This window comes from Mytilus galloprovincialis, chromosome 8 (assembly GCF_965363235.1).
Source record: "Mytilus galloprovincialis chromosome 8, xbMytGall1.hap1.1, whole genome shotgun sequence".
In the NCBI taxonomy this organism is placed as follows: domain Eukaryota; kingdom Metazoa; phylum Mollusca; class Bivalvia; order Mytilida; family Mytilidae; genus Mytilus; species Mytilus galloprovincialis.
Genome location: NC_134845.1, coordinates 46,244,064 through 46,271,161, shown reverse-complemented (window position 1 = coordinate 46,271,161; position 27,098 = coordinate 46,244,064). Strand labels below are relative to the sequence as shown.

The 27,098-nt window shown below is 32.7% G+C and overlaps 1 protein-coding gene across 1 annotated transcript; it reads right to left on the bottom strand.

The window, feature by feature from the left end:
* Positions 1-1,870: 1,870 nt before the first annotated feature.
* Positions 1,871-27,094, bottom strand: LOC143042055 (coiled-coil domain-containing protein 134-like). Its single transcript, XM_076214296.1, has 6 exons — positions 26,879-27,094; positions 25,285-25,406; positions 24,115-24,202; positions 11,685-11,863; positions 6,317-6,400; positions 1,871-5,031 (listed from the first exon to the last, which is right to left on the bottom strand). Exons 1-6 carry the CDS (start codon positions 27,060-27,062, stop codon positions 4,924-4,926), a joined length of 765 nt encoding a protein of 254 aa, XP_076070411.1. The 5' UTR covers positions 27,063-27,094; the 3' UTR covers positions 1,871-4,923.
* Positions 27,095-27,098: the final 4 nt, after the last annotated feature.

The window sequence follows — 27,098 nt, the reverse complement described above, 5'->3', positions numbered from 1 at the left end:
CTGAACTCCGAGGAAAATTCAAAAACAGAAAGTCCCTTATCAAAATGTCAAAATCAAATGATAATTATATAAGCTATTGACAAGGTGTTACATATCACTGACAAATAGATGGAGGCGGACACTAATCCTTACGCATGTACAAAAAATCTTTCTGTTTGCAAGAGGATGATAAATGAGAATTCTTCTATAAAGAACAAGCAATGTGTGTGGAGCGAGGGTTCTTTCAGTTTTGTGTTCTTTAACCATGTTAACGTTTGTCTATTGTCAGTTTACTTTATTGTTTGGTCGTTGTTCTCTACTTTAATTCTAATCACCCAACTGTCTCTATTCTATAGACACTCTTTTCTGTATACGTTAACAGGGTCAATTGTTCTCTCTTCTGTATACCCAATCAAACACCTCTTTGATTTGCTAGTGAAAACAAATCTGACAAACAGCCAACTCTAGAAAATGAACAAAAGTTGTTGAATAACGCATAACAATATTACAAATTTTATAATGAATTGTGACTTTGATATGATAGTAAACCATTATTACGCTGCATGTTTAATTCATGTTATTACATAATACATGCCATCAGTAAAGAATACATCGCGGTTGAAAAGAATGACAACAGCAACATTTACATATCATCGATATGGAACTATTGCATTCAAGAAACATGTAGTAGCCGATAGTCTCATAGATCAGAATGTGTTTTATTATTGAACACTCGAGATTGAACATTACAGCACAAGACATAAACCAGTTGCTCAGTTACTAGACTGTATAAGAAAGACCAAAATGACAAAGCTGATCTACTTCTCTCTGTACAAGTGAAGGTTACTTCTGCATATAGCATCACTCCAGTAAATACTACACATATGAAGGTGTACTCGATATTTAAAGTATATTGCTACATACATGTAAAAGAGAGTAATATTAAAATGTCCTTTTCTGTTCTACCATACAGTCGCCGCCTTCAACAAATTGAAGTTTATGTCACAGAAGGAAACATACAACACATAGATTGATATATATACAAATTAAAACAAAATTGATGCTTTGAAATTCTACTGATGTGAAATTTGCAATGTTATCAGGTAGTTTGTTCCAGTGGATAATAGTTCTTGGAAAATAGGATTCTTTTCTGTACTGTGTATGTAGCGGCTTACCAACAAAGATACCTGTATCAAAATGAGCTTATATGTACAGAAAACTTCTAAGTCCCAATGACTGTATCCTGAATATCAACCAGCTAAGTTTGACACGTTCCTTTGAACTAGGCCGAATTTTCGACGGGTATAGTAAAACCCAGCCTGGGTAGGGATGAACAAGAACCTTTGAACTTTGTTTTGACCTGTACCATCGAACTCAGCCTGGCTAAGGATATCCCAGAACCTTGAACTAAGCAGGATTATGTTATGATTTGTACTCTTGTAATCTGACTAGACTTAGATTGTTGCTGTTTTGACCAAAACTCTTGAACTCATTATCCCTCTGACAAGGCTTAGAACTCGGTCTGACTAGATTTACTTGTGTGTCTGTCTTTGAGAACTTTCGTCTGTTTTCATAAGCTTTAGTCTAGAAAATGCATGAAATATTTGCAACTAGATGATCCATAATCAGCAATCAAACAATTCATCAACAATGAGAAATGAGATTTAAATAATTAAGATGGATGTTTATGAATCAAAACAGAGTACTAGTATTTCTTATTAACTCCTTATTGACATCTCCCTTCATACTTCTGATTTGTTTTATGTTTTTGTTTAATTTACTATAAAATTGAAAATTGACTATGTTTGCTTGTCATAATTATGTTTTTAAGTATATCTTAAGCAGAATGTACCCATCCATGAAGCTATGTTAAGATACACAGAAGTCAGTATAAGAGCAAAGCAAATATTTCATTGCAATGGTACTGGTTTAAAAATCTTTAATCAATAACATTGTCATAATAGTTTTCTGCTGCAAAGTATGAAAAGAAAACGAAATGATTGAAAAAGACAATATCTTGAATGACCATGTGATTGAATCAGACAAATTACTTAGCTTGTAAAATACAAATTTAAAATGTTTCTAAAGTGCTGGCTGTAAGTTGCACTACATCTTTATCAGTATATATTCAAATTGAAAAAAATTAAATGATTAATAAATAACAATATTTTGCATGATTATATTGACATATCAGACTATTCAGTCTGTGTGATACAAATTAAAAAAAAAACTATGCATTAAACTGTGTTCTGCAAAAATATCCCACTTTTAAGGAATCGTTAAGTTAAGAAAAAAACAATTTCTTCCATAATCTTCTATTAATCAGTCTGTATGATAAATATGTAAACATCTAGACCTTCTTTCAACACTAACGTAAAGATACATTGTATCAGCAAATACATCAGATGGTTCTTGTGTATAAAGTACCTTCAAAAAGCCTTTGAAGTATCATTGAAAATTATTCATACCCTCTTTCATACTTAATTGTATTAATTATTGCACTAATTATACATCAAACTGATGTTCCCTGTCAGAATGAAACTATAATCATAACATTCAAATAAACTGGAGATTTGATTAACATGATTTCTACTAAAATAGATCCTAACAAAAGTGTTATAGCATATACAGTAAGAGCAATTGTAAACAAAAGACTGATCAAAAAGTAAAGAAAAACATCTATAAAATCTACAAATGAAGCATTTAAAAATATTAACATTCAAATAGGTGGAGCCACAATGTCACAAGTGAGTTTAGGAGCTTTGAGTTTTTTTAAGGTAATATTGGTTGTTTTAGAAAGTGACTCAGCAGAAATTTATTTACAAAATCTTTACAACTGTTTAGCTCACTATTTACCAAAAGCATAAGGTAGCTGAAATAATGTAAACAGCATGTTTACATAACAAGATTAGAAAATTGTAAATATTTTTTCTCTAAAATGTTAATGACATGCAATACTGTTGATAAATTATTCTTTAGATGTCAATAATCCTCTACAACAACACATCAAACAAACTCATTGCTTATAACTACATACATGAGTATCTTATAATCTAGAAAATTATGGAATGCATTATATAAACAAAAAACATAGAAAAAGTGATTGAAATTTTGAATAGACACTCTTGTTTAAAAAAAAAAGTGCACAATAATGTACCAGTAGTGTGTATTTTGTGTATAAATGAGCTAAACTACAACATTATATGGGGCAAAAACAAACATAGGATAATATATTGTATTTTACATGGGTTATTTTTACTTTTTAAATATTTCCCTATCACCTAAGATGCATGAAAAAAGTTAGAACAAATAAACAATATGATGTGAATGGCACACTTATCCTTCAACTTGGAAATGCTAGGCAAGAGCAACAATTTTATGATTAAAAGCATGAAAATAACAACCTGTCAAAACATCAATATTTACGATAGGGAAATTTTTTTCCTCAAGTAAATAATAAGTTTCAAGAAAAATACTTTAAGTCGTGTATTTTTGATGTCATAATCTATAAATGTCCAAACATAAGCATTTAAGATGTATAAACAAGTTCTCTTACATTATGTTGATTAGTACATTTCAATTAAGTTCTGGTTTAATAGCAAAATAAAGATTTTTGAAAGAAAGTATTACCCAAAAACCTAAATTATTTCAGCTGTACCGGGACTGTTGAATAATGGTAAGCTGACACACTTCAACGTTAATGATTTCTTTTAGTGCAAATACTAACTGTCACACTTTAGATATCAATGTATGCTAGTGTCTTTTATGCCTAAGATCTATTGAACCATCAACCTCAGCTATTAACAACATCTATATTACCAATGTTATTTCAACTGATCGGGCGGAGCTTACATTTTAATTTGCATAAGGACAGTCTATTTTAAGATGCATGTGATAAGGATGACTGCCGTTATAATTATAACTGATTTCTAATCACCTATCAGTGTCATCAAAGGAATTTACAAAAGAATGACTGGACACTTCATTGATGAGTTTATTCTAAAACATCTATCTATAGATGGACTGGTTTATTATGAGTGAACCGGTTAAACTCCGCCCAGTCAAGTGAAATAAATTGAGTAATAATTAGTGAATTTAAAGCAGAAATACTCTTATATTGAAACATACACAAATATCTTCCAATTTGCAAAATACTACTGTGGATTCATTAATATTTGTTGGATACCAATTTTCGTGGGTTTCGTGGGTTTCGTGGGTACAGTTGACCCATGAATTCAAATGTTTAACGAATAAAATATTTTTAATAGGTTTTGTATACAGAAATTGGAAAAACCACAAAATCATATATCCTCAAATATGAAAGTTTTCAGCATTCCATGAAAATTGAAACTCACAAAATTACATGAATCCACAGTATCATAAAATGTGGTCTCCAGTACCACTTAAATAATAAGAGAAACAGTCATAGTCACAGTAATTAGAACTATGGTCTTAGATGCCACTTTTGAACAAGATGCGTCAGAAAGACACCAATGGCCCACTCACAAGCCTGAAGCTAGTAGTGGAAATTTGTAAATGTTCATCATGGCAAAAATCTTTATATCATCATCGTAGACACACATACTAAAAATCTTAATCAGCTAAATGTGGCAGGGCAACAAAATCTAACCAGTCATTTGAACTGTGGTGTAGGATACTACTTAAAATCATTAAAAAAACATACATTGACCTCTTAAAAGTATAGCAATAAACCATTCATTAAAATCAATCTTTCAGCCTAACTGAAACTCTTCAACCCTATATTATAAAAAACTTTCCCCAATATTCTTTAAACCCTCAAATCTACATTTCTAGAATGTAGTAATAAATACTGTCCACAACAATCCCTGAATAAGATCACCTATGGTAGATGCTTTCATGTTTATGGTCCTTCTCAACTGTCAGAGTTTGAAAGCACTTTTTAAGTCTAGATGTAAACAACTGTCAAAGTTCAGTATGACTCATTCTTGGTCCTTTTTTCTTCTCTTTCTTTTTCTTTGTGGATTTAGATTTGCCTTTTGACTTTGCTGAATCTAAAACTTCTTTCATGGCCTGAAAATAGTTTTTACATATGAAAATACATCTATATTCTTTCTTCATAAATGAAAACGTCTTTGTATTTACTGGTTAAATCATGATTTAAATCAATTATTAAGCATCTATAATGAAATTATAATTGTGTGTAAAATTTTAAAGATTTAGTTTCCAGCAAACAGAAAGAAGAATATCTTAGAACTTAAAATATTTTACAAAGTATAGAAAAATCAGATAGTAATTTGTATATTAAGAAGTCATGACTTGTAGTTACTGAGAAGAATGTGACACAAATCGTTTATGGACAGAGAGACAGATAGACAAAGGAAAAACTTTTACATTCCTAATAGGAATGACAGTTATGATTCTTTCAAACTTTTAATCAAATAGATTTTATGCAAACTCCACTTAAACTGTGTTTTTGTTCTGGAATAGTTAACTTGCACTGCATGAACAAAATTTATGCACTTTTAATGTGCAGTTCTCATAGTTTAATTTCATATTCTAAAACAAAGCCTATCATATAAAGTAAACTTGTTTGTCTGACATTCTCACTTTGTTTAAAAAACATGACGTAAATCATATAGTGAACAATGTTAAGTAGTCTTTTTCTGCATTCAAGCAAGGGTATAGTTATTGCAAAATCTTTATCAGGAGTCATATTGGTTGACCTGTTTTATTGAATTTAGAAGGAAACCATTCTTATATTAAGATGGTTGTAAGTAAAACAATACTCCCCTGGAGGAAATTCAGCTTTGATAACACTGACCCATTAGGAGACAAAGGTGGATTATATCAGGACCATTATGGCAATATACATTTGTAATTTTCCATACATTAAAATTTATTCTCCTCATTGATTTCAAAGTCAAATGGTTGTATGCAATATAATTACAAATTAAGACCAAATGACATATGAGAATTAGGGTCTTTTTACTGCTTTTTTTCGCTTGACCTGCTACTTATCTCAATAAAGGCATATACTGTATAGCGGATTATATTCAAGGGTTGTAAATTTTCACTTATTTTCGCGGATTGAATAAAATCGCCAAAATAAATTCCATCAATTTAAAAGGGCACATACATAGGTAATGATAAAAGTTTTGAATCCTCCAAAAAAATAACCATATACTTTATTCAATGAAAATCGCGAAATTTCATACCTGCGAAAATAACCCCCTATACGGTAGATTATCCTAAAACTTTAATGTCAGCATATTGTACTGTTCAGAAACAAACAGGAATGCTGAAATCTGCTGTCACGTCTTCATTTATACAATAATATCAAGTTATCCTGTCATACCTTTTCCTTTAACTTTTGATTTTCTTCAGTGAATGGATTTATATAATCGTCTTCTTTTGGTATAAGATTTATCTCTTGTGACATCTGAAAGTACAAATAATATCAAAGGATAAGTCTTAAAAATCTAAAATGAATCTATTGTAAATCTTTTGTCTGAAGGTCAATTTCAAAAGCACTTGAGGTCAAGATAGGTTTCTGAAAGATACCTGCAAGTTAGTCCAAACAATAATGAAGTCTTGAAAGGCTATTATTTATTTTTCTTTGACACCTTACATCGACAGGAAGACGTCAAAGCAAAAATTTATAATAGCCTTACAAGACGTCATAATTATTTGGACTACCTGCAAGTATAGAATAGATGTTGATGGCTTGATTTTGTTCTTAACAAATACTGTAAACCTATATATTTTAATGACTGTCGTGAGGAGTAAAATAACACAAATATAAGTTTAAAACCTAGATCTTTCCTTATTTTACAACATCAAGTTAATTTGAAAAATGTGAAATTAAATCACCAGAAATTGGGATAAAAGGGCTAAACGAGAAATAAAGTATCTGCAAAAATAAGTTGGTTTACAGTAAACAGAAGGATATAATGCCTATATGGCAATAAGATCACAACCAAGAGAAAAAAAACAACCATAAGATGGACAACAAACAGTCTTCAACAATATCCAGTTGTCTTAACTATCAAGCTATCAGTCTTCGGAGATTTTTATTGGTTTTAAAATTTATAATAAACTAAAATAGTTAGTTTAAACACATTTATTTATAGTGGATTGGGAAACAAGTTTTGCAACTTATATTAATCCCTTTCCACTTTGCGGGTGCGAGTACTGCCTTGTAGCGGCATTAGCCTACTCTTTTTCGAAATCTACAAGGGTGTCTTTAACGTGCAAGAGATATGGCTCTCTCTTAACACGGGTCAGCCATTTATCGTCCCCTTCCGACGGACTATCATCGTTTCCTTAAGACCATACTCCCAGATGGTGTCAAGGGAGAACCGAAAATTGAGTTCCTGAAATTTTCATCCCAAATGGGAACCACTACACCACGGCTCACTAAAATAGTTGCTAACCGCATAAACCTTCTCTATCCAGTTTTGCTCCTGTTGAATCCTGATACACTGTATTGACAAAGAGGTAAAAGTTTGTAGACTTTTTATAGTTTGTATAGTTCTTCACAGTAACGCTGATTGGGAAAATCCATCCTTATCTGATAGATACATTAGTATAGCAGTTATTAAGAGTGCCAGATGTTTGGTATCCATCCCTCATAAGTACAATACAGGTAATGGTATTAGTTTTCTGAGAGTGCGATCTCATGGGTATAATATAGGTAATGGTATTAATATTCTGAGAGTGCAATCTCATGGGTACAATATAGGTAATGGTATTAGTTTTCTGAGAGTTCAATCTCATGGTACAATATAGGTAATGGTATCAGTTTTCTGAGAGTGCAATCTCATGGTAATGGTATTAGTTTTCTGAGAGTGCAATCTCATGGGAACAATATAGGTAATGGTATCAGTTTTCTGAGAGTGCAATCTGATGGGTACAATATAGGTAATGGTATTAGTTTTCTGAGAGTGCAATCTCATGGGTACGATAAAGATTATGGTATTAGTATTCTGAGAGTGCAATCTCATGGGTACAATACAGGTAATGGTATTAGTTTTCTGAGAGTGCAATCTCATGGGTACAATATAAGAAAGGGTATCAGTTTTCTGAGAGCGCAATCTGATGGGTACAATATAGGTAATGGTATTAGTTTTCTGAGAGTGCAATCTCATGGGAACAATATAGGTAATGGTATCAGTTTTCTGAGAGTGCAATCTGATGGGTACAAAATAAGTAATGGCATTAGTTTTCTGAGAGTGCAATCTCATGGGTACAATACAGGTAATGATATTAGTTTTCTGAGAGTGCACTCTCATGGGTACAATATAGGTAATGGTATCAGTTTTCTGAGAGTGCAATCTGATGGGTATGGTATTAGTTTTCTGAGAGTGCAATCTCATGGGTACAATACAGGTAATGGTATTAGTTTTCTGAGAGTGCAATCTCATGGGTACAATACAGGTAATGGTATTAGTTTTTTGAGAGTGCAATCTCATGGGTACAATATAGGTAATGGTATCAGTTTTCTGAGAGTGCAATCTAATGGGTACAATATAGGTAATGGTATAAGTATTCTGAGAGTGCAATCTCATAGGTACAATATAGGTAATGGTATTAGTATTCTGAGAGTGCAATCTCATGGGTACAATATAGGTAATGGTATCAGTTTTCTGAGAGTGCAATCTCATGGGTACAATATAGGTAATGGTATTTGTATTCTGAGAGTGCAATCTCATGGGCGCAATATAGGTAATGGTATCAGTTTTCTGAGAGTGCAATCTCATGGGTACCATATAGGTAATGGTATTAGTTTTCTGAGAGTGCAATCTGATAAGTACAATACAGGTAATGGTATTAGTTTTTTGAGAGTGCAATCTCATGGGTACAATACAGGTAATGGTATTAGTTGTCTGAGAGTGCAATCTCATGGGTATAATATAGGTAATGGTATAAGTTTTTTGAGAGTGCAATCTCATGAGTACAGTATCGGTAGTGGTATAAGTTTTCTGAGAGTGCAATCTCATGGGTACAATATAGGTAATGGTATTAGTTTTCTGAGAGTACAATCTCATGGGTACAATATAGGTTATGGTATTAGTATTCTGAGATTCCAATCTCATGGGTAGAATATAGGTAATGGTATTAGTATTCTGAGAGTGCAATCTCATGGGTACAATACAGGTAATGGTATTAGTTTTTTGAGAGTGCAATCTCATGGGTACAATACAGGTAATGGTATTAGTTTTCTGAGAGTGCAATCTCATGGGTACAATATAGGTTATGGTATTAGTTTTCTGAGAGTGCAATCTCATGGGTACAATATAGGTAATGGTATTAGTATTCTAAGAGTGCAATCTCATGGGTACAATATAGGTAATGGTATCAGTTTTCTGAGAGTGCAATCTCATGGGTACGATATAGGTAATGGTATTAGTTTTCTGAGAGTGCAATCTGATAAGTACAATACAGGTAATGGTATTAGTTTTTTGAGAGTGCAATCTCATGGGTACAATACAGGTAATGGTATTAGTTTTCTGAGAGTACAATCTCATGGGTACAATATAGGTAATGGTATTAGTTTTCTGAGAGTGCAATCTCATGGGTACAATATAGGTAATGGTATTAGTTTTCTGAGAGTGCAATCTCATGGGTACAATATAGGTAATGGTATTAGTTTTCTGAGAGTGCAATCTCATGGGTACAATATAAGTAATGGTATTAGTATTCTGAGAGTGCAATCTCATGGGTACAATATAGGTAATGGTATCAGTTTTCTGAGAGTGCAATCTCATGGGTACGATATAGGTAATGGTATTAGTTTTCTGAGAGTGCAATCTGATAAGTACAATACAGGTAATGGTATTAGTTTTTTGAGAGTGCAATCTCATGGGTACAATACAGGTAATGGTATTAGTTTTCTGAGAGTACAATCTCATGGGTACAATATAGGTAATGGTATTAGTTTTCTGAGAGTGCAATCTCATGGGTACAATATAGGTAATGGTATTAGTTTTCTGAGAGTGCAATCTCATGGGTACAATATAGGTAATGGTATTAGTTTTCTGAGAGTGCAATCTCATGGGTACAATATAAGTAATGGTATTAGTATTCTGAGAGTGCAATCTCATGGGTACAATATAGGTAATGGTATCAGTTTTCTGAGAGTGCAATCTCATGGGTACGATATAGGTAATGGTATTAGTTTTCTGAGAGTGCAATCTGATAAGTACAATACAGGTAATGGTATTAGTTTTTTGAGAATGCAATCTCATGGGTACAATAAAGGTAATGGTATTAGTTTTATGAGAGTGCAATCTGATAAGTACAATACAGGTAATGGTATTAGTTTTCTGAGATTGCAATCTCATGGGTACAATAAAGGTAATGGTATTAGTTTTCTGAGAGTTAGATTTCTATCTTGCATGAGTTTACCTATCTATAGTTGTTAATTTCTGTGTTATTTGGTCTCTTGTGGAGAGTTGTCACATTGGCTATCATACCACATCATCGTTTTATATATTAAATTTTATCGGATAAACCGATACAGAATTGACAGTTTTTCATTAGTATTACCTGTTATCTGTTATAAATATAGTGAGAAATCTTTATGCATTGATCATATGATATCAAAAGTAACTTAACAATATAAACACATAAGGAAAAACAATCAAACACATCTAAGGTTCCAAAGGGGCATCAATGATCTAAACCCAATTTTTGCCACTTGTCAATTTTACATTTTGCTTTTTAATATTATGCTATACTCATAGCAAAAAATACCTCATTAATGAAGAATTGATTACTATGTGAACATGTGTTCGAAGTTTTCTGTCAGCAAAATTAATGAAACCACCTGAATGGAGAATTCTAAATTATAAAAACATAAACTTTCTTGTAAAGAATGTTGAAAAAATAGTTTCCAATTTCACATGAAAAGCTTAACATCATAACCAGTAACCACACTTCATCAACACAACATGTCATGGTTAACATTTCATTTATAGTTACACAACATTAAAATAGACATGAGATGCACTTAACATTATGATACAGCAATGCAATTGAAATCTGTTGGATCATCGAAAACATATAACACATGCAAAAAATTACAATTACGAGTTTGTAAAAATGGGTGTAAATAGGTCATAATTTAGAGATTATTTACTACTTATCCAGATGGTAAATAAATAAACAGTTCATTTTTTGTATACTATAATCTTGGCTCTGTAAATGCATTGATGATTTCAGATGTTACCAACATCAAACATTAGTTATTGATAATAATAAAAGTATTATTCAAGGTTAAAATTCTCATTCTTAAAGAAAAGATAGATTTATCTTTTATAACGAACTGGATATGCAATATACATTTGAAGAATTTTTTTTATGTTTCTGCATAACAATTATGAAGTTTTCTGCTAGAATTTAAGTCAACGTTTTTTTGTAATTAAATAATACACAACTGTAAAAGAGAGAGCTGATTCACAGTGATGCTATGTCTTTTTTTATGTTTATATCAATACTTTTTTTTAATCTAAAATTGAATTCTAAAGGTCAAGCTTGAAACCCAAATGTGGATTAGGTTTGGTACTTCTTATTTTCAAACTTTCCAAAATCTACCTGGTTTGTACCATTAATAGATCTATTGAACTATTTGCAAGATTGGAAAGGAGATAAAATATGTTGTAGCAAATCTTCGATAAATCTTGGATTTAGTTCATAAAAAATAATGTGAACAAGTTTCTTACTAAGTTGAGCAGTTTTTCACTTCCACCATCAAATACTTTTGATTCTATAGAAAACCAAACACACCATCCCATTAAGGTATTCCATTCTGTGTTCTTATCAAACAGACCATGGACTACATCAGGAAGTCTTAGAACTAGGTCACCAAACATTGCAGTGTTCTCAACAACCTTGGAAAATGCTGAAAATACAAAACCAAAAATTATGGAAACTAAATAACTAGAGGTTCCTGAAGACGATACATTGCAAGGATTTGCTAATAGTATTTATAAATGAGCACTATTTTATTTATGTTCCTGTTACATTTAAACTAGAGGTGCTACTGACCCTGTGTTTGTCACTTAGGATTGTGTGCATCTTGCACAATATACACTATTGTGGACTAGAATAAAGATTTTTTTAAATAGAATAGCAATAAGACTTTCAAAAGGATGGGATTGTAATAAAAAATATGTTTGTACATGTATTCTTAAAATACAGGTATTTGAATCGGCTTGCACTCCACAGTCTGCTCTACTACTTTTGTTTTAGTTTTATTATTTTCTGGCATAGTTAATTTACACTGCATGAACAAAAAAATAATTTAGATTCTCACAAAGTTCATGCACTTTTAATGTACAGTTTTCATAATCTAATTGGGAATATTCAAAACTAAAACCCATCATAGCAAACTTGTTTGTCTGGCATTATCACTTTGTCTACAAAACATGAGGTAAATTATATAATAAACAATTTCCTCGTAACATCAGTGCTTAAATCTTTTCAATGGAACTTTCAATTATTTTATGAATGCTAAAAATGCAGTAAATTAGAAAAGTTTACAGGAAAGTTATTAACCCTTATAATATATTATTTCTACAACTATCAGATTATATGATTTAAAAAGATAAACTCATTTCCTACTTAAAATACCAGTACAATATAGCTGACTTGATTTTACAACTTTTCAAAAACAAAATACTTAAGTGTATTTCATTTAAGGCAATAGTTACATGGAGTAATGCATAACAATAATTGGTTGTTTTTTTTTTTCATTTTCACTTCAAAGCATTAAAACATCTTGGTAATCTTGTGGTGACCTGCTCAGGTAGAGTGTGGAAAGCAGTGAATTTACATTCTGCAAGATCAATGAAAGAATTAATGGTATCTACTGATTCTCTGCTAACCCGTAAGCATTTAAAAAAGACTTAAAAGCTTATCAGAAGCTTATATCTTATTAGTTGTTTTATTTGTATTTGGCTCATTGATGAAGGTCATATTTGACCTATAGTTTAAAAAAGAAGATGTGGTATGATTGCCAATGAGACAACTATCCACAAAAGACCAAAATGACACAGACACTAACAACTATAGGTCACCGTACAGCCTTTAACAATGAGCAAAGCCCATACCGCATAGTCAGCTATAAAAGGCCCCGATAAGACAATGTAAAACAATTCAAACGAGAAAACTAACGGCCTTATTTATTTTAAAAAAATGAATGAAAAACAATTATGTACCACATAAACAAACGACAACCACTGAATTACAGGCTCCTGACTTTGGACAGGCACATACATAAATAATGTGGCGGGGTTAAACATGTTAGTTGTTCAACTATTCAACAATTGATATCGAGTGGATAGTTCTCATTGGCATTCATACTACAGCTCCATATTTTATATATGCTCAATTATCATAACTGCTGCATACACATTTAACAAATGCGCAGCAGATCAATTGCATAGTGGCATCCATTGGTACATGTAGATCTTCAAGTCAGAAATTGTGTATGGGTGCAGGAGATATCTCACAACACAAGAAATCAGACAGAGAACATACAAGCAGGTCAAATTCTACATATTTGATTTGAATTTGAAAGTTATATCTGCTGCTAGATATAATGCATCAATTATACAACCATATAATATGTACTCATTTACTTCTCATTTATTTTAATTTTCTTATAATATAAAGCAATACCTGCTTAAACTAAATGCCTCTGACACAGCAGAGTTTGCTCCAGACATGATTATTTTTTCATTAAAGTCTCATTAACAAGTGTCCAATCTAATCAGGGCTAAATTAAACATGTTTCACACAGAACTAAAAATGAGACTTAAAAAAACTCTGAATTTTTTTAGCTGGATAATAGATCCATTATTTGGTATAGATCAGATAAATGAAGGTCAAAATTCAAAGTACAAATAATTGTAAACAAATTGTAAATGAGATAATTTATCAAACAAGTCTACCCAATTATTTTAATATTTTATCTTACATCAACAGAGCAAAGGAAGCTACTGTTTACAGAATGAAGATGTCAAGTAACACTTATAAAGTTTATATATATTGCACCTGTCATGCATGATAAACTTAAAACATCAAAGAGAGGCTTCATGTTTCTTGGAAAAATGTAAATAATTGATAGGCAGTACGAATCAATGTCTCTTTGATATATATTTTACAATTTTTTTCATAGACAGATGTTGCTGCTTATATATAGAATGACATTTTGACAAGCTGATATTATCCATTCTTATATTTGTTTTGGCCAAGTGAAACATGCTGCTTATTCCTATGACCTTTATTCCTTCGTTTATATAACTATACAGTAGGGATTTTATAAATTTGATTGAGTGATTGTTGGTGTTTAAAGGCATTCTCAATACAATTGGCTATTTTATGTATATACATGATATAGTTGGTTATTTTCATTGGTGGAGAAAGCCAGTGTCTAGGCCCTGGAGAGTAGCATCAAACATGACCTTCCACAGATAAACTGACAATTCTTAAGTCATTTTCAGGGTTAAAACTCACAACCTTAGTGTTGACAGGCTAGTGATACAGTCGATTAACTACTAAGACTAGTAGTAAGATGAATGAAAAGTACAACTAATTGGAATTAATATTATAAGCTTGAATAATGAATACTGGATATATGAGAGATTGGCCAATTTCTAGCTTTAGCAGTAAATGTGCTCAGTTTTTATAGTTGCCTATAAAAGACCTGCTATGATGAAAAATCAAACAATTCAAAAGTGAACGCCAACCATCGTGGTCCTTAAAAACAATATATGACTGACAGCATCAAACAGCATCCAATAATTTACAAACTCATAACTTGGGACAGGCATATAACATGTATAAAGAATGTAGTTCTATTCAACACATTCTATAATCACATGGCCATCCATCAGTTATCAATTATTCATATCAAATGTACCAGTCATACAAAGAATCTCAAAGTTATCAAACAAGTCAAGATCTTAACCTGATAATTATATTTTTCTTTATATCTTAAACTTTTTAATAGAAGGGCAGCTGATCGAGATATTTATTTTTTAAAACCAGAATCAGATAAAGAATGATTCAGCGTCATTAAATATTTCCTACAGGGAACTCGAGTCAAACATAATTGTAACTGTAAAACTTAAAATACACAAGGAAAACAATTTTTGGTTCACAAATTATATTAATAAACTTCCTGTGTATAATCAGGTTTTTTTGGCACAGACTTGTAGGACAGATCACACCTTTATAATATAACCCACACAAGAAGACATGTAATCCTACGAAATACAAAGCCAACATGTCTTGGCTCAAATCTTTAAATGCTGTTTGCTTGGGAAAGAAGCATTAAATATAAATGTTCAAGTCTTTGATTTGACCATTCTTGTGATCAAATCCAACTGCTTTGCTTTCTTAAATCGTGAACAAATCCACAAGATTACAAAGGTAGTTAAAACTGGTTAAAAATGTATAACTTTGGATATCATAATCAGACAAGATTTTAAAAAGTGTATTAAATATAGTATGTCCATGAAAAAAGTCATTTGATGAAACATTATACAATTATGGCCCCTACATGCCGTATATAAGGTGAATATCCAAAATTGTCAACTTTGTATGGTTGACAATTTTGGATATTCATCACTTTTAAGGGGCAACAATTGTTTTATTATACTTACTTTTTATCAAAGTTCTGATAATGATTGATAGATTGAATCGTGTTTAAAGTCATTTGCTATATTTTGTAGTTGTCATTTTTTCTTGTTGAAGGAAGTGGGAGTTCCTTGAAAAGAATCACCTAGCTTTGGTAGGAAAACTGACAACCCTAGTCAATTAAAATTGGGAATCCCACACGCAGGATTCCAACTGACAACACTAATGTTAAAGGGCACTAGCTTTCAAATTCATGATATCTGTCAGATTTGTCTCAAATTATCATATTTGATTTATAACAATATAAAACATTTATCCAAATTATTAAAAGTCTAAAATAAACAACTATAAACAGGGCTTGCTTGGACTATAATTTTTTTTTTTGTGGATCGAATCAGTCAATCAAATAATTTACCTTTTTTTTTCACTTGCTAAGTTGACATTCTTTTCCTTTAAATAACTAATCACACACAATTCATGCCTTATCCATCTCTAGCTAAAGAGTTAAATTGAAGTTCATATGAATACAGATTCAATAAGGTTGATTGTATTCACTTGCAAGTGAATAATTCATCATCAATGTTTCTCAGCTTTTTTGTTTTGACAAAATTGAACCATACTTGCTGCTGAAAGTGAATTATTATTTCACTATTTCACTTTCATAAATGATGGAACAAAAAAAAAATCATATTTTTGATTTTTTATATATCTCATAGCTAGTGTCCCCTTAACAGTATTCTGAAAATGATAAATGCACTTTTATACTCTAGGTTAAATAACAAACACAGAATTATAAACTAAAAAAAAACCACAAACCATCAAAAACCTTCATTCAAAACTATTTTTATACTATATTTTCAAGAAATTTAAATGGTTTATCTGACAACCTGTCTTCAAATTTGTACTGACAAAAACATCAATTAACCCAAAGATTAGCTTGGAATTTCCTGTAAAGATTAATGAGGCCTTATCTGTCTTATACAATCAAATCTTAATATCTACAGAGATGTAAGAGTCAGGATCTTTGGCATCAAGAAATCTCATAAAAATAGTCTGAACAAAGTTACAGGATTTAAAGTTCTTAAAAGTTAAATGGCTTATCGCATTTGTCAATTCAGATAAACCTTTAGAAATCCCTATACTCATCAATATTCAACTCGTAAGTGCTGTTTTCAAAATCTTTTTAATTTCAATAAATAAAGATGCTATTTTTTCATTCATTTATCAAGATATCAAAGATTTACTTCAATTGATGCCCTCTATTGATAGGTATGTTTATGTAGTACAAAAGTGGCACAACTACCCAAAGTGACCTATAAACATTAGCTGTCTGCTGCTTTGTGGCAATGGCTCTGATGATAAAACACAATATTTGCATACACCAAATATGTTACAACCAAATATTTTAAAATGAGAAAAAATATAACATTTCACTGATGCTGCTTTCAATTTCAAAACTTTCAATATTTTCACAGTATTGGCCATCTCCATGATTTCTTCACCCAAATAATTCAATCTATCCTAATATGGGATAGATTGCTTTAACTCTGTGAAGCTGCCGTTTCAGTTATTCGAGTTACCTTTCTTTATACAGTTTCTTTATAATGTAGGTTTGCAATTTTCTGAAAATCAAACTAAGTTTCTTGAAAAAGGGTCATGTGGCCTAGCGGACCAATATCGTCTGTGACGTCAATATATCGCCTGCATTGGCGTTCAGAGATTTAAGAAGAAAAGGCAGACATTTTTCGTCAGAGTAAATTCACTGGTTTTGTATTAATATATTTCTATGTAATGTAAGAAAAACGTATACATATTTCTACGTAATACAACATGTAATTATCAGAAAAGAAAAATGTTTTTATGAGATTCAGTAAAGATAAATTTTTGGTAAGTTTTGCAGTGGGATTTAACGTTAGGCGTGGTTTTGTATAAAATCCTTTAAACGCATAACTAATTGATCTCTATAGCGAGGATCGATATATATAAGTTCTGAATTAAACCAATGTACACACTTGCATGAAATAAGTAAAAAAGGATTTGTTGTTCACATTTCACATATTAGTTTTTTAGATTGTGTGATAGTAATATGGGAAGAACGGCCCGGAAGACTAGGAGCCCGTATGCGGCGGCCAACAGGAAGTCCGCACACCATTCTTCAGATGGGGAAACAGTTATTTATCGGAGGACTGGAAGTGTGAATGCCACTACTCAGCGAGTTCCCCAGCAGCAACCGACCGCAAGCCTGAGTCCTGAGTTGGAGCAGGTGGCAGATACTGTCACCCAACGCATCGTGCCAGAATTAAAGGACCAAATAGCTAAAGCAATTGAGGCTATCCAGAGGACACCCACACTCTGCTCAACCCCAGATACAGATTTGTCAGGTATATATCTCACTAATAACAGCATACTTGTAAATGATAATGATAATATTGCCCCTGTTAAAAGTTTCAATGATGACCTTGGGGTGCACATTTCACAACAAGTGAGGGACAAAATTATTAATGGGGAATATGTAGAATTAGAAAACTTATTGCTTATTTCTCATTCCGAGCAAACAAGGGCAGTAGTTATGGATAATAATGGAAATCTTAATTTAAAGCCAAAATCCGGAAAGAAAATATCCGACATTAATACATGGTTCGATGCTATCTTAATTTATACTAGCATTTATACAGCAGCACATCCTAGTAGTACCCCGGGTTACTGAAGTATATTTATAATGTAAAATTGGGGGCAGGCAGATGTGCTGATATGGGTTGGTTAACCTATGATCAACAATTTAGACTAAAACGTGCCAGAAACCCATCAATGAATTGGGGTTGTGTAGACATGGAGTATTTCCCAGGGTGTAACTCCTACACAAGAACCTCAAATATCTCAAATGAATGCAGGAAAATGTTTCTTGTACAACAATAAAGGTAGATGTGGCCGTTCAGCTTGTCGTTATCTTCATAGGTGCTTAAAATCCGGGGGTGCTCATGCAGCTTTGTTTTGCAATTTAAAAACTACACAAAACAGTCAGAATGAGAAAAGAAAGCCTTATGAATCATTTCGGAGTGACTTTCGGCGAGAAAAAAGCTATAAAAACAATGTCAATGGATTCAGATTTAAGTCCGCATCGTCAGTCCCAGGAAGTATATAGCCAGTATAGGCTATCGGAATTAGGAAAGACACCAATTAAAGTGGAAAGATTAAGACATTTTTTTAAAAGTTTTCCAAATAAAATTGATGCACATATATTGTTAGATGGATTTACAAATGGATTTAAAGTAAATTACATGGGTCCGCGTCAAGCTGTAAATTGTTCGAATTTGATTTTGGCAAAGCAGCATGAGTCTGAATTAGAAGAAAAAATTACGAAAGAGATTCAGGCAGGTCGAATAGCGGGCCCCTTTAAAAACAAACCTTTTTCTAACCTCCGCTTATCACCGATAGGGCTTGTAGCTAAAAAGCCTCCTCCTGGCTCTAAAATTCACGGATGGCATATGATACAACATTTTAGTTATCCACTGGGAAGTAGTATTAATAGTTTTATTGACCCCCAATTAGCAACTGTGCAATACACATCCTTTGACAAAGTTCTTGACACTATTAGTAAACTAGGAAAGGGGGCAAAAATGGCATGAATGGATATAGTCTCGGCATTTAGATTATCAATATTGCACCCTGATGAATTTGTTTTATTTGGTTTCGCTTTCAAGACAACTTTTATTTCCAGAAAGCGCTCCCAAATGTGATGTTCAGCGGCGTGTGCGCTGTTCGAAAAGTTTTCATGTTTTTTAGAGTGGTTGGTCCGTTTTCAATCGCACAAGGAATCAATAGAGCAGTATTTAGACGATTTCCTGCTTGCCGGAGAAGCTCGGTCGGGGGAATGTTTACATCTCATGAACAATTTTAGGACTATTTGCAGCGATATTGGAGTTCCTCTAGCAGAGGAAAAAACTTTAGGTCCTTCGTGTATTATGACTTTTCTGGGATTAGAAATAGACACTTTGGAGATGGTTATTCGGATACCACAAGACAAACTAACAGAGGTTAAGGGAAAACTGGAATTGACTATAAAGAAAAGAAAAATCACTTTAAGGGATCTTCAATCTTTAGTGGGCTCCCTAAATTTTTGTGCCAAAGCAATTCCGTCAGTTCGGCTTTTAACAGGAGGTTTTGTGATGTTATGTGCCGTATACAAAGGCCAAATCATTTTATCCGAGTAACACTAGGTATGAAAGAGGACATAAAAACTTGGCTTACATTTCTCAAGAATTTCAATGGTACTTTGGCTTTTGGTGAAAGCGAATGGCTTTCAAATAGTAAAATTCATTTGTTTACAGATAGCGCTGGTAACCCAGATTTAGGTTGTGGGGTTTACTTTTCAGGCCGATGGGCTCATTTTCAATGGCCTTCTAGTTAGGGAAAAACACTGACGTTATGGCTGATATAACCTTTTTGGTGTTAGTGCCTATTGTGCTATCGATTTTGTTGTTTAAAGAGGATTTGCACAACAAGCGAATACTTTTTCATACAGATAATAAGGCACTTGTGAGTATTTTGAACAAGAAATCCTCAAAATCGAGAAGGGTGATGGAGTTGGTTCGGCCTTTTTTATTACAAACAATGCTTTTTAATATGAAATTTAAAGCAGTACATATTGAAGGTCGTTCGAACTTTATCGCTGATGCTATTTCACGTAAACAGTGGCACAGATTCCGCATGGTAGCACCACAAGCAGAGACGGAGGCGACACCAATCCCAGAAACTTTTCTGCAGCTGATTTCCGGTCTGAAATTGATCGTCTAGTAGATGCCTTGCTAGCTTCGAACACGAAGGATACATATAGAACAGGATTGCGGAGTTTCGAGATATTTCGGAAAGACTTTAATATGGAGTGCGTGTGGCCGCCTCCCCCCTCGCATATTGTGCTTTTTCTTGCATATTTATCACTGAAAGGGAGAGCACATAAAACTGTCAGCTGTTACGTGACTGCTATCGGTTTTCGTTGCAAGGTTCTACAGTCTCAATTTATGGACTATTCACAAAATTTTATTATACGAAAAATGTTAGAGGGTTTGAAACGCAGTAAGTTCTCGAAGGATAAGAGGCTTCCAATTACATCGGAACTTTTGACTAGGATAATTGAAAAGTTGTCATCGGTTTGTTATTCAGCATACGAATCTTTGCTTTTTGCGGCAGCTTTTTCAGTCGCCTTTCATGGCTTTTTAGAGTTGGAGAATTAGTTTACACAAAATTAGGCCAAGCGCAAAATATAATATCAATACACGGTACACAAATTTTCTGGGGAGCAAAAGGGGAGTTTATTAGGCTTCACTTAACGCACTCTAAGGGGGATCAAACTGGTAAGGGTATTTCTATTGATATAAGGAAGACGGATTCAACAGTTTGTCCAATACTGCTATTAAAAAGATACCTAAGAGTAAGACCAGATAAAAATGGTCCTTTACTCTGTCACCTTGGTGGAAAATGCGTGTCTCGTTATCAGTTCTCTGGTATATTATCTAAAGCATTGAATGTAATAGGTATTGATTCAAGTGGCTACAAGTCACATTCATTCAGGATTGGGGCAGCTTCAGAAGCCTCTGCTAAAGGAATTTCTAATGAGGAAATTATGAAGCTAGGACGATGGAAATCTGGTGCATATAGGTCATATATCAGATTGTAAAAATTTTATTTTGATGTGGTCATTTATTGGCATAAAGACAATTATTGTTTATATATAGCTGTACATAGGTGGTATATATATGTTATTAAACGTTTAATTGTGTTTTAATATGGATACTTGAGAGATATGAGAAAAAGTCAGTTTGGATAATAGGCTCGTCCATTGTAAAACATGCATTTACCCATGCCCGCACCACTTATGATGGCATCCATTTGGGTTTGAAGCGGAAAAAATGTACCATTTGGTGGCAAGGTAAAGGGGGAATGACTTGGCAAGAATTAGTACCAAGGATAAAATATTTATTAAGATTTGAACAGGAGCCAGATTTTTTAATTATACATTGTAGGGGCAACAACATAGGCTCCTGCAAGTTACATAATTTTAGACGGCAAATTGTAAGGTTTCAGAATTGCTCCCTAAAGCTAAATTAATTAAAATCCCAGATACTACCAAGGCTAGTTTGGCGGAATGGCCAAAACATTAAGTCTCTGAACCGAGCTGCGGTCAGAATAAACAATTTTGCTGGTTGGTTATGCCTTAAGTCTGGTGGAGGATACATAAAATATCCTGAAATAACATGGAATGAGAAGGGACTTTTCAACATGGACGGTGTTCATCTTTCAAACATGGGATAATGATTTAGTGTACAAACTGTGTGGTTACTATCTAATAATGTTTTGTTGATTTAAGTCGTGCACTTGCAATAGTGTGCTATGACGTTCGTTTATTTAAAGGCTTCGCCCTGCAAGAGAAGGGATGAATATAAATATGTAGCAACCGAGTCAATAAGGCCACGGCTTGTTGCGTCATTTTCTTTTATTTCATGGCGGTGGTTGCATGTTTAGCATGTGACCATTTGGCGGGAAAGCGACACAACGCCAAACATCTTGCTTCATGTTCACATAATGGACTCTAATGGCCTTTGTTAGTCTTGTATTATTTTAATTTTAGTTTCTTGTGTACAATTTGGAAATTAGTATGGCGTTCATTATCACTGGACTAGTATATATTTGTTTAGGGGCCAGCTGAAGGACGCCTCCGGGTGTGGGAATTTCTCGCTACATTGAAGACCTGTTGGTGACCCTCTGCTGTTGTTTTTTATTTGGGCGGGTTGTTGTCTCTTTGACACATTCCCCATTTCCATTCTCAATTTTATCTAATATCCGTTACTGAGCTTCTGTTCCCAGGGCCAGTATTTTTAAAGTCAATGTCAGTATTGGACAGTAATGATAAAGTGCTCTTTTTGTACAGATGGTTCTAATTGATCATTCTTGATCCATGCTAATGTTATAATTGATCAATCGTGATCCATTCTGATATTATAACTGATCAACAGTGATCCACGCTAATGTGTTAATTTTGATCATTTGTGACTCATGATCATCCTAATGTTTCATCTTTATTGATGATAAATTAATGTTTGATTAATTTGTGAGCCGTGGCCTTTATTTTGCCAATAAAAATAATAATTCATTTATATCTCTTTGGTATTTATTCAAGCATGAATCTTAAGTTAATTCAATCTATCCTAATATGGGATAGATTACTTTAACTCTGTGAAGCTGCCGTTTCAGTTATTCGAGTTACCTTTCTTTATACAGTTTCTTTATAATGTAGGTTTGCAATTTTCTGAAAATCAAACTAAGTTTCTCGAAAAAGGGTCATGTGGCCTAGCGGACCAATATCGTCTGTGACGTCAATATATCGCCTGCATTGGCGTTCAGAGATTTAAGAAGAAAAGGCAGACATTTTTCTTCAGAGTAAATTCTGGGTTTTGTATTAATATATTTCTATGTAATGTAAGAACAAGAGGCTGTCACAACGACAGCAAACCGGATTTCTTAATATTTATTTGTGTCCTGGTAATATCACAAGAACCATTACTGCTGAATGGTGAAAGTGAAAATCGTCAATATCAAATTTGACCTCCATTTTGTCATCAGTATCAACATCTTAAAATTTGAAAAGCTTAGATTGAATGGTTCATGAGTAAATGCAACAACGTGAATGGAAACGCCATTTCACAATCTTTCAAGAACCATAACTCCTGAACGGTAAAAGTCAAAATCGTCATTATTGAACTTGACCTCTATTTTGTCATCAGTAACAACATATTAAAATTTTGGAAGCTTTGGTAAAACAGTTCATGCGTAAATGCACGGACACGACTGGAAACACCATTTTTCAATCTCTCAAGAACCATAACTCCTGAACGGTAAAAGTCAAAATCGTCATTATTGAACTTGACCTCCATTTTGTCATCAGTAACAACATATTAAAATTTGGGAAGCTTAGGTAGAACAGTTCATGCGTAAATGCACGGACACGACTGGAAACTCCATTTTTCAATCTTTCAAGAACCATAACTCCTGAACGGTAAAAGTCAAAATCGCCATTATTAAACTTGACCTCCATTTTGTCATCAGTAACAACATATTAAAATTTGGGAAGTTTAGGTAGAACAGTTCATGCGTAAATGCACGGACACGACTGGAAACTCCATTTTTCAATCTTTCAAGAACCATAACTCCTGAACGGTAAAAGTCAAAATCGCCATTATTGAACTTGACCTTTTTTTAGTTGTCAGTAACAACATATTAAAATTTTAAAAGCTTTGGTTGAACGGTTCATGAGTTAATGCACGGACAACATTTGATTGCCGCCCGCCCGCCGTACATCCCCAAATCAATAACCGACATTTTTGTCACAAAAATCCGGTTAAAAACCCACCCTCCCACCTCTATAAGATTATTACTGATTATGTAAAGAAAACACTTCATACCCAAATTTACAAAAAATATTTTTTAAAAGATTGAGAAACTACTCTTTCTTACCTTCCCTGACAGTTTCATTTTCTGGAAAAGGATCTGTTCCTGGTACAAATCCCCATTGGGTTAAATTCTGCTTTGCTTCACCCAAAACCTAAATTGACAAGTATATATAGATATATTTGAAAGTTAAACAATGAAAAAAGCAATACATTTTGTGAGTAAAAAATATAATGTTACCTGTTTTTACAACCAAAATTCCTCAGATGGTAATTGAATATAAATGATCATAAATGTAAGCTTTTTAACCTGAGAGAAATAATTGTTTTAAAACTTTTAAAAGAGTTAAATTACATGTATTGTTTCAAATATACGGTAATAAAAATGTTTACCAATATTTTCCTTTTTAAATTCAGTGTCAAATGCAAATAGCCACAATAAAAATAAAATTCCTATTTTTTTAATTCTTATAGAAACACTTTTAATTGTGTTGCCTCATAATATACAGAATGGGAGATAACTCTAGCAAACATAATACTTACAGAAATTCTTTTTCCTTCAAGTGTCACTGATGAGTCTTATGAAACACATTTATACATGTATCTGGTATACAAAATGTATATGTGCAGAATTGGTGATAACTCTGTCAAACATAATTGTTTCAGCAATAGGACAGGGAACACAGTTATTTCGTTGTGTATTTCTTTAAGGCAATAACTGAGATTTTCAAAAATCCCACCTGCGCTTTCTCAATTATATTTTTACAGTATGTTGTACTACTTGTGGGACAAATTATATCAAAATTATAGAAAACTTCATCAGCTCTAACACAAAATATGGACAATTTTATGTCAAGGGGGTCTTGAAATCTTCAGACAGCTTTTCAAAGTGTTAATTATTAAGCTGGACAGGGTATATTAACAAAATTTGCAAGCAACACACTTTCCAGACTAGGAACTATATTCATGGTCAATGAAAGTCAAAAGACAATAAATGTGCTCACAGAACCAATACTTTATTATTCAAGTGTCCCTGATGAGTCTAATGTAGAAGAAACACATATATCTTGTATACACAATTTTAATCCTTGTATCTATGATAATTTTATTTGCTATATATATATATTTTATTTTATTCTGTTAAAACTAATGACAGACAGTAAAAAATATTCATTTCTAATAACAAGGAGAAATTTTTCCTTTTCTGAAACAGAAATAGTATAACTATAATACCTACCAAGAATAACTTCTGTAACATAACATCGACAAGTTTATATTTCCTTGTATTGTCATCAAAACCTTGTAATGATTTCACTGCCTCTAATTGTATGCGTCTGTGTTCCACAAATAGTCTTTTATCTGAAAAGGAAAGATATAACAGTCATACTAACAGATTTCAAGGAGCTATTGTATCACTTAAACACATAAAATGTTTTCAAAATGAAATTAAATTTAAGATAGATCTCATGGTAAAAACATCAATTATAATGCATATATATGCATTGTTTCTTTTATTATCTGAAATTAGTGACTGAATTCTTTCAAAATAGAAGATTTGTATAGAAAGCACATAAATACAATGTGTATATAAATGTCTAGAGTGCTGCGCACAGATAATCGCCGGGGAAACAATTTCGCCGTTTTATGATTTTGAGGTGTAAAAACTTCAAAGGAGGGCTGAAATGGAAGAAATATGCCTGTAAATTATATTTTTATACATGTTATAACAAATAGGATAATTTTTTAAACTGAGACAAAATTTCAGCATTTACTGCAAAGGCCTGAAAAACGGACAACTATTTTCTGCCAATTTCCTAAAATGAAAAACACGATTTCAAAGAAGTATTTCTAAGTAATTCTTTGAAAGATTGCCCTAAATTTCAGTTCTTTACACCTTTCCAATGTCTGCTATTCATTTATAATGAAATTGATTTAATAAATATTGTTTAAAGCTGCAGTTACAAATGTATTTGGTTTTAAATAGATGTGTAAAAACGACGAATATGTGTCCCCCTTTGACAAAACATCAAGAAATTTCAAACACCCTTGAATCTAACTTTTCAGATGATTTTTTTTCAAACAAACACGTTTTCAAGCTTAGAATATTTTGCATTTGAAGTTATCTTCATATAGAAATAATAGTATACTTCAAAAACAACTACTGTGACATTTTTTCCTCCGGATCAAATTTCACCCGGATATAATTTTCCTTTACACAATTATGTGTAGACCAATCAAAAGTTTATTTTTTTTCTGCAAGAGTTATTGGTTACCTCTGGCTAATTATCTGTGTAAATGATAGTTTAGTAGTCCTAATAATCATGACGTCTTAAAAGGCTAATATATGTTTCTGTGATGCCTTTCAAGACATCATGAGTATTTTGACTAATGTTACAATATCAATAATACACAATTTTAATATTCATGATTTTTGCCGTATATTATATATGTCGCATTGTTAATGTTTATATTGCATCACCACAAGAATCATTTCGTCAATTTTCATTGATATTATATCAATGAAAATTGATGAAATGATTCTAGAAACCAGAAATAGCAGATTGTACAAATTAATAGACTGCAAAACAGACATTTGAAAGAACTCTTTTTTTCCAAAAACAATAGTGGAGTGGAACCATCTGCCCTGGACGAGGAAATGCATGTCAAAAGACAGTTGAGGGCTTCGCGGCTGCCTTCCAACGGTTGGACGAACCAACCCGCTCTCCTTCCAGTGTGCATATATCCGCGATCGGATCCTGCACTGTGTAACATACAGATACAGATACAGATACAGTGAATTTTTAGAATGTTTAGAGAGAGAATTTTCATACATCTTTCAAAAGGCATTATTTTCCCTGAGAACACTGTCTTGTCGTCATCCTTTGTGCAGACTGTAACTGTCAAGACAGACAACAGATACACTGCTAGAAAACCACTTGTCACCATTGTTCTTTTTGCATAGCTTGAATATTTAAAGTGATTTCCATTTTCACGTTGTCTGCACCATATTTGCATCGGTTATCTCCCATCGTTGGTTCCGGTAAATTCTTT

Bases quoted from the DNA above. Each gene is read 5' to 3' on its own strand.
- LOC143042055 (XM_076214296.1), bottom strand. From the start codon at position 27,062: ATGCAAATATGGTGCAGACAACGTGAAAATGGAAATCACTTTAAATAT. The intron at 11,864-24,114 runs GTAAGAAAGAGT...TTGTATTTTCAG, and splicing joins AAATGAAACTGTCAGGGAAG to CATTTTCCAAGGTTGTTGAG. The intron at 6,401-11,684 runs GTAAGAAACTTG...TTGTACTTTCAG, and splicing joins GTGAAAAACTGCTCAACTTA to ATGTCACAAGAGATAAATCT.